General features: G+C 53.8%; 1 protein-coding gene across 1 annotated transcript in view; it reads left to right on the forward strand.

Annotated features, from left to right (window-relative positions):
• Positions 1 to 8,701, forward strand: part of Itga11 (integrin subunit alpha 11) — a 104,113-nt gene that overhangs the window by 56,750 nt on the left and 38,662 nt on the right. Inside the window, exons 4-8 of the mRNA XM_023712636.1 lie at positions 1,033 to 1,124; positions 3,053 to 3,167; positions 5,615 to 5,742; positions 6,479 to 6,627; positions 8,478 to 8,628. Coding sequence (XP_023568404.1) covers positions 1,033 to 1,124; positions 3,053 to 3,167; positions 5,615 to 5,742; positions 6,479 to 6,627; positions 8,478 to 8,628 — 635 coding nt within the window. The remainder of the gene's footprint in view (positions 1 to 1,032; positions 1,125 to 3,052; positions 3,168 to 5,614; positions 5,743 to 6,478; positions 6,628 to 8,477; positions 8,629 to 8,701) is intronic.

The raw sequence follows: 8,701 nt of genomic DNA on the forward strand, positions 1-8,701 counted from the left end.
GATGGCCCTGGAATGGCAGCCCTCGGTACTGTTCCCCAGGCCCCCACGTCCCACACTTCACCCATAAACTAGAGTGCAAATTATTTGGGGTCAAGACATCCACAGTCCTGAACAGGGAAGTCATGGTACATGTGCATGTGCACACACACACACACACACACACACACACACACACACAGAGTGTGCATACACGCTCACAAATGTACAACACTCCTGGTGAATCTAGCCCTGCCCCTTCCTTTTAATGACCTGTCTGAGTGACCCTGGAAGCCTCCGCTGAGCTCACTCCTGTGGTTCCAACCAGCCCCCACCCTCACCCCACCAGCTGCTGTCCCTGCTCCCGAATGTCCCTCTTGGCAGCCACATCACTTCTGAGCAGGGCTTTGTCCCCATAGAAGACGCTTGACAAGTTGTCTGCTCAATACCTGGGACAGAGAATCCCTCAGGTATTGGCCATTTTTCCAGTGACCAGAGAGAAAAGGACCAGGAGGAGTAGGAGCCAGGCCTGGCAACACACACCTCAGCCTGGGAGGCTGAGGCAGGAGAATCGCAACATTGAGCCTGGCCTAGGCAAGTTAGCAAGACCCTATCCCAAAGGAAAAAAAACAAAAGAGGGCTGAAAGTAGCTCCGTGCAGAGGCCCTGGGTTGCATCTGGACCCCACAAACACCACCACCAAGAAACCACAGAAGACCCAGGGTCTGTGAGAGCTGATGGGCCGCTGGCCTTGAGGGAAGTCTGGAGACAACACACAGCAGTGGGTGCCATGTTGGGGGTGTTGGGGTACAGCCCAGTAGCTGGTGAGGAAAAGCTGGGTCCCGGGAAGAAACCTAGCAGCCAGCTGCCTGTGCCATCCCGTGCAGCTGCCTGGCCTCTCTGAGCCTTCCTGTCACCCTCTGCAACCCATGAGGATGCAGCTGTGTCCCAGGACACCTGCAGGATGTTCAGGGGCCCAGGTCCCTCGGGCGTCGGCCACAGCAGGGCGCAGCAGAAGGCAGGTGGGGATGCATGTGACCTCTCCCTTCCACCCCAGGAAGGGTCACGCTGTCCAATGTGTCTGAGCGCAAGGACAACATGCGCCTGGGCCTGAGCCTCGCCACCAACCCCAAGGACAACAGCTTTCTGGTAAGAGCCTGCACCCCATGCACCCCTTTGCCCCCTTTTCTGTCAGGAACATGCAGGGCGCAGCAGGGAAGACAGAGGAGGGAGTGTTGGGGCGGAGGCACTGGAAACGTCCATTCATTCATTCAGCCATCGCTGGAGCTCCAGCCCCGCTCTGCTTGGTGGAGGGAGGGGAAGAGATGTATGTGATGCAGGGGTCAGTGCCAGGGGGCTCCTGTGCCCTGGCCTGTTGGGACACAGGCTCTGCACAGGGAGGGATGGCAGGGGGTATGATGGACTGGTGTGTCCTGTGCCCATCCATCTGGCCACAGTGATCACTGCCTGTGAGATGGGCAATGTTCTGGATTCAGAGCTGGGGGCTGGTGGTTCCTAGAGCCAGGTGCAAGGAGGGTTCAGAGAAAAAGTCTCCAGAAAGCTCAGTGGATAATACCGTCCGAGCCTGGCATGGTGGTGCAGGCCTGCAGTCCCAGCACCCTGGGAGGCTGAGGCAGGAGGACCATTAAGTCCAAGCCCAGCCCAGGCAACTTAACACCTTAGTGAGACCCTTTCTCACAATTTAAAAAATAACAAAGGGCTCAGTGTGAAGGCCCTGAGCCCCAGTCCCAGTACAGCAAAGAACAGGAAAAGCCCATTGCCTCCATAGGGAGGGCTGGGGCGAGTCTGCCCTCTTGCCTGTGGGCCAGTTTCTGTGGCAGATGTGGCATCCAGGGTGTGGTGCACTGAAGGCCACAGCCACAAGGTGAATAATGCCGTGGAGCTTGAGAACTCGGTGGCCCCTCAGAGGCTGTTTGTCACTGTCCTGCTAACTTGCTGTCATCTCCTTCACAGGTGGCTCCAGGGTTTGTGAGGGGCCTCTCTGGGTTGTCTCTGATTATAAATAGCAACTTTCTGTTAAGTCATTTATTCATTTACTCATCAGTTCCATCCCCTCTACCACTCATCCATCCCTCTATTCATTCACCCATCCACCCACCTACCCATGCATCGAGCCACCCACTCATCTTCCCACTTCCATCTCTCTTTCCCCCATTGCTTCCTGTATCTACCCATCACCACCTGTCCATCCCCCATCACCACCTGTCCATCCCCTATCACCACCTGTCCATCTCCCACCACCCACCTGTCCATCCCCTACCACCCCCCTGTCCATCCCCCATCACCGCTTGTCCATCCCCCATCACCCACCTGTCCATCCCCCATTGCCCACCTGTCCATCCCCCATCTCCCACCTGTCCATCCCCCATCACCACCTGTCCATCCCCCATCACCACCTGTCCATCTCCTACCACCCACCTGTCCATCCCCTACCACCCCCCTGTCCATCCCCCGTCCCCTACCTGTCCATCTCCCATCACCCACCTGTCCATCCCCCATTGCCCACCTGTCCATGCACTATCACCACTTGTCCATCTACCCATCACCAGAGAGAGAGAGAGAGAGAGAAAGAGAGAGAGAGAGAGAGAGAGAGAGAGAGGAAAGAGCTAGCTAGCTAGCTAATAAAGGAAAGTTTTGGGAAAATAGTTACTCCCCTAAACCACAGGTAATTATAGCATAAGGTCTAGCCTGGGGGTTCTGATAGCATGGAGCTGGACTTTTTCTTCCAAGTCTCCTGCTCTGGAGAGAAACCATCACCCGGACCTTCAGCGAGGGCCAGATGACAGCCACCTTGGCGGCTAACACTACAGACATTCTCTTTCTCTCTGCCCTCATGTTGTTGGGACAATGTCAGGGAAGCCTGCCCAGCAATGACCTCCAGGTGACCTCTGCAGACCTAGTTAGTGACCCGGGAGGGCTGTCCCACCTCCTGTGGGGCAGTAAGGTAGGCAGGTGAGCAGGAAGTAATCTGCCCTGGTTGTGCATGTGGGGCTGGGTCCCCGCCACGGTGCCTGCGCCCCCTGAGCCTCGCCCCTGCCCACTGCTGTGCCCCACAGGCCTGCAGCCCACTCTGGTCTCACGAGTGCGGCAGCTCCTACTACACCACGGGGATGTGCTCCAGAGTCAACGCCAACTTCCGGTTCTCCAAGACCGTGGCCCCAGCCCTGCAGAGTAAGTGGCTTCCGACCTGCAGGCCCAGGGTAGGTGGGGCCAGTCCAGAGGCGATGTCCAGGCAGCTCTGCCCCAGCCCTCTGGGTAAGCAGGGGGTGTCACTGCACCTGGCCGGACCTCCCCCAGTGGGCCTAAGCTGTCAGGACTGCACCGGCCTTAGTAATCCTCGTCCCTATCTAGTGCTTGTGGGCCTCAGGGAGCTCAGCCCAGCTAGCCCAGTGGCTAATGGATCACGACCCCCACTGCCCCCAAGAAAACCTGGGGAGCTAGCATCAGGCTTCGACTCCTCCCTGTGTTCTCCGTCTCTGGGTCCCATGCTCATTTGCAAAGAATGTATCTCCCTGTTTCCTTTTACTTTGTGTTTTGTTCATGTGTGGGGTTTCTCCTTACATCAGTCAGAAGAACTGACTAGAGGAACAGATATAATACAGGAAACAGACATAACACAAGATGCACAAATGTAAAAGAAATTACAAGACTGGCTTACAACAGCAGCCCCAGAGTCGGATGAGGAAGCGTGCAGAGGGCGTCTGCACACCCGAGACTGAAGGATTCGGTCCGAGGGCTGGAGCTCACTGCTGTGCTCCGTGCAAGTCCGTATCACGGAGGAAGCTGATGGGACCACGGTGAGAGGGTCAGAAGGCTGGTGAGTCTGCGAGGAAGGCTGAAGGGGTCTGAAAGAAAAGCTGAAGGAGCCAAGGCAGAGGCCGAAGAGCCTGTGCTGGAGGCCAGGCGACATCGAGCTGACTGCAAAGACTGAAGCTCCTCCGGGGAAGTGGGACGAACCATCCTTCCTCAATCCCTTCATGTGTCCTCTAAGGGCGGAGTCGCTCTAGGGCAGGCCCTCCATGCCCTAGGGAGGGACCCCCACGCCCCAGGGCACAGAATGGCAGAGCAGATCCAGCCAAACTTTAAAGTTCCCAAGTTGACACAATGTATCAACCACTACACTCCTGTAGGAGAAACAGTGTGATATTGAAGCGATTTATTTCACTGAACATTATACTCTCGTGGTACACATCCATTTTCCTACCAGTGACTCACACTGTCCTTCTTTATGGCAGAGTAGTACTCCACTGGGTATAGATGCGACATTTTCTCTGTTCATCATGTCTGTTTATGGACATAGAGGCCACTTCTAATACTTAACTATTACAAGTTGTGCAGCTATAGACACAAGTATGCATGGGTGTCTGTCATAGGATGTCTTTAACTCAGGCAGATGCCCCAAAGGGGAATAGCTGGGTCCAAAGTAATTTCTGCCCTCTGGTGTTTAGAGGACTCCGTATACTCAGCTGTATCTCACAAACCACAGGCCCAAAGGCAGATCTTTCCCAAGGGGTCTCTTTTTAAAAACTGAAATTTCAAAACTAAAATTATAAGAAAGAAATCAGTGATAATGAATTCATTATACTAAAACTGGTTGCAAATATAAAAGAATCCAAGACCCCACGCACGGGCCCAAGGAGTTGGTCTCGCTCTACTCTGTGGCCGTCTGTACCCAGCAGGGCTTTGGAACCGGCAAAGGTCACATCTGTGAGGCTCGGCCAGGCACCCACACGCTGTACCCAGCCTGCAGGTAGCAAGGACGGGGCATCCAGGTGACGCACATGCACCCCCGATGTCCCCACAGAACACCGCGCCCCTCAGGCCCCAGTGTTCCAGGCCACTGTCCCACTCAGCCCGGCAGCCAGGAGCCAGGCAATAGGGACTTTCACACACTGGGACAGCAGCAGTGGCCAGTCCCGGCAGTGGTGTAAGGAAGGCCAGGCTGCCGGCAACGATGGATTCGATTTTTAAGAGGTTTTTCGTTTTCAATTTCTTGTGGTGGCCGGGTTCCCTTCATTTTCCTTGCTGATTTTTAGGGCTCCTTTTCGTTTAATATGAATATTACAGGAATGTAAAGAAAGTTTTACCATCAGAGGTGGAGACCAAGACCCAGAGCATGGTCACGTGATGGCACAGCTGGGTTAGCTCAGGGCTTGCTTACAGGGAAAAAAAAAAAAGGAAAAGTAGCCCCAGCTGAGACTCGGCGGGTACTTGCTTTGTGCGGCGGCCTGTAGAATCACGTTCTTCTTAGCTCCTCCTACGACAGAGAAAACTCACTTGAGTCAATGTCCACCCCGAGGATGACTCCCAGCCGCACGCACACATGCACACGTGCACAGTTATTCCTCTATCAGACTTTTTTTATTTTATTTTATTTTATTTTATTTTATTTTATTTTGGGGAGGGGCAGCCTCAACATGCTTTCACGGCATCTCTGGTTTGGCGTGAGTATCTGGGTTCAAACCACAGCATCCTGAGCCTGACTGCTTTGTTTAAGCAGGCACTCAAACAGCTGAGCTGATGGGCAGGCCCCCTCTATCAGCCTTTGAAAATGACACCAAGTCAGAGACTGGCAGGCACTGGCTCATGGCTGGCCGCGATCGTGTCCCTCCTTCCAGGGTGCCAGACCTACATGGACATCATCATCGTCCTGGACGGCTCCAACAGCATCTACCCCTGGGTGGAGGTCCAGCACTTCCTCATCAACATCCTGAAGAAGTTTTACATCGGCCCAGGGCAGATCCAGGTGAGTGATCAGAGGTGGGCGCTGCTCCTCCAAAAAGAGCCCCTGACCGTGGCCCTGGCTCTGTCTGGGTGTCGGGAGGCACTGTGGCATGCCTAAGGGCAGGCAGGTGAAAGGCTGAGGCCCCAGGCACCCATCCCTGGGAGAGGGGGACAGTGGGGGGGCAGGGGGAGGCCTCATTTCCCAGCTTAGCCACTTTACAATGTGAGGTCATTCTGAGAAATGACTTCTAACAAGTAGTGCTCTGAAAAAAGGGAGTGGAGTTTCTCATGAAGTGCTGAGCCCACCCCCCAGTCCATCTTTTAGGGTGTCGGGGATGACCACCCACTCCACAGGCCTGCTCAATAGTAGCATTTTGTTGTTGGATCCTTACCACAGGTCATTAAGGTTTTTTGTGTATTAAGAAAACTATTAGTATTGTTACCGCATCAACCTTGGGGATAGGAGAACCTCTGCCCCAAGACCCCACATCACGCCTCATATTTTGAGCTTCTGTGCTGTAATCAGCAAGACCCATGATCTATGGGGCCTTCCCCTAAATCCCAAAGTCGCCTTTCACTGTGTGCACCCCACCCCCTTACCACAGGGCCATCTGTTTCTTCTAGAACTTTCTAGAACCTTCTTTGTTGGGTTCTAGTTCCTTCTTGGGAAAGATGACTCTTTACTCCTGCACGGCCACAGCCAAAGGGCTAAGGTTCAGGAAGGAGAATGTTCTTTTCCCTTCTCCTCTGCCTTTCAGGTTGGAGTTGTCCAGTATGGAGAAGATGTGGTCCATGAATTCCACCTCAATGACTACAGATCTGTCAAGGATGTGGTGGAGGCTGCCAGTCACATAGAGCAGAGAGGAGGGACAGAGACCCGGACGGCGTTCGGCATTGAGTTTGCTCGGTAAAGAAAAAGAGATCCCAAATACTGTTTTAGTTCCTATTGATATGTAAATTTAGTGCCTTGAAACAATGTTTTATTAATTCTTTAAAGCTATAGGGTTCAACCGCCCCAGCTATCAGGCCTCTCTTAAGTTCTGTCCTGTGGTATCAGTCTGGGTCACCTGAAGCTGGTGTCACTTGAAGGCTCTGCTGGGCTGGACATCAAAGATGCCACACTCATATGACAGCCGCTGTTGCTAGTTGCTAAGGGAGTGCCCTGTGGACCTGGGCACCTGAGCACCCCCATGTGGTCATGTGGCCTGTTTTGCTCATGTCCTGATGCCTGAAGGGGACTGCCCCAAGAGCAAGGTCCCCCAGAAACCCAGGGAGGAGCTGGGAGGCTGCCTATGCCCTAGCCTAGAAGTCCCAGCCTGTGACTTCTGCCACATCCTATTGGTGGAGCAAGTTATGAAGGCCAAGCCAGCCCTGAGGGAAAGAGAACATGTGCCTTTTGATGGCAGGATGACAAGGTCCCCTTGTCCAAGGGAATTGGGAAGATACTATTCCAGCCCACGTTGGAAAACACATTCTGCCACCAATGCACTGTACAAGTGTAGGCGTCGTAAAGGGAGAGCCGGTCTGTGGAAGAAACAGTGAACCTGAACGCCTGAAACTGTGGAGTGAGGAGACAGGTTCCTGGGAGTTCACATGAATTCCCACCGGAAGTCACGCAGGTGAGCGCCCCCTCTGGGTGCTGTCCCTCGGGCTTGATCCTGTCACACTGTCATTGGGTACAGCACTCGCCTGACTCCGGAGAAATTAGCGAACCTCAAAGGAAATTCCTCAAATCTCTTCAGCCAAGACCCAGACTCTTGAGTCACCTGTGCCTCTGCCTCGGCCTTTTAGCTGTTAAACATCTCAGCTTGACACGCAGGCGTGCGAGCTCTTCGGGAGACCACAGCACCATCCCTTATCCTCCCACCTGGCTCAGGGTTAGTCGATCTGGTCCACAAAATCCCACCCACAGCGTAAGAGCAACTTAACTCTACCATGATTTCATGTGGTTGAAAGATTAAGGACTTTCCAACCCCACAGCTCTCTGATTAAGTCACTGCCAGCTAGTATACTTCTGTTTGCTGATAAAACTCCCCAGAGCTTTGCCTGGGGGAGCACACCTTCCTCTGTGGGAGGACGGCTGTGTGGCTTGTCTCAGAGGAATGGGCCGTTCTGCTGTGAGGCCATCACGGAGTTTATACCTGAGACTCCTGCCAGCCCTTGTGAAGTGATTAAGCAACAAAAGGATCTGGTCACCACCTCTGTCACTTTCCCAGAGGGAAGCACGCTGACTCATATGGGGATGAAGCCCTCTATTTTGGTTTCATTTTGCAGCCCACCAGCCTCGGGTTGATTCCACTCGTGTGACTCACCCTATAGTGTAAACCATCCCTGACTCATGCACACTGCTGGGGTTGCAGGTAGAGTTTGAAATCCTGGCCTTCTGCCTTCACATCCCATAACTGACTTTTTTTTTTTTTTTTAATCCTGAGCATTGAACCCAGGGCCTCTCTCTAAATTACTAGGTTGCCTAAACTGGCCTTGAACTTTCGATCCTCCTGCCTCAGCCTCCCAGAATGCTGGGATTACAGGCTTGTGCCACTACTCCTAGCTCTGCTGGTGCCTTTTCAGGTGAAAAGTTTTCTCTCTTCTCTTCTTAGTCAGGATGGGTTTTATTCTGTTTTCTGTGTACTGATAATGGGCAAAGATCCAGGCCACACGCTTGGATGGCTATAAGCATGGTGTCCTGCGACCTTGGCTTTGGCTGTCCTCAGCCCGACAGAGGAGCACTAAGGGCTGTTAACCCTGCTAACTCAGTGGGATTGGAGAAGAATATGCCCACGGGGCTGGGCTTCCCCTGGGACACATGGAGGCCATGCAGGGGCCAAGCAGCTTGGACATGACAGTGACTCGTGCTCCGTGTCCTTGGCTCACTCTGGTTCCAGGCGTGACGAGATACGCTGTGGCCGTGAGTCCTGCCCCCTGTGCGCACGCCCTGCAGCTGCTGGCTGCCCCTAGAGGCTCGCGTGGCAGCCCTGGAG

The sequence above is a fragment of the Octodon degus genome, unplaced genomic scaffold (genome assembly GCF_000260255.1).
Source record: "Octodon degus isolate 3935 unplaced genomic scaffold, OctDeg1.0 scaffold00026, whole genome shotgun sequence".
In the NCBI taxonomy this organism is placed as follows: domain Eukaryota; kingdom Metazoa; phylum Chordata; class Mammalia; order Rodentia; family Octodontidae; genus Octodon; species Octodon degus.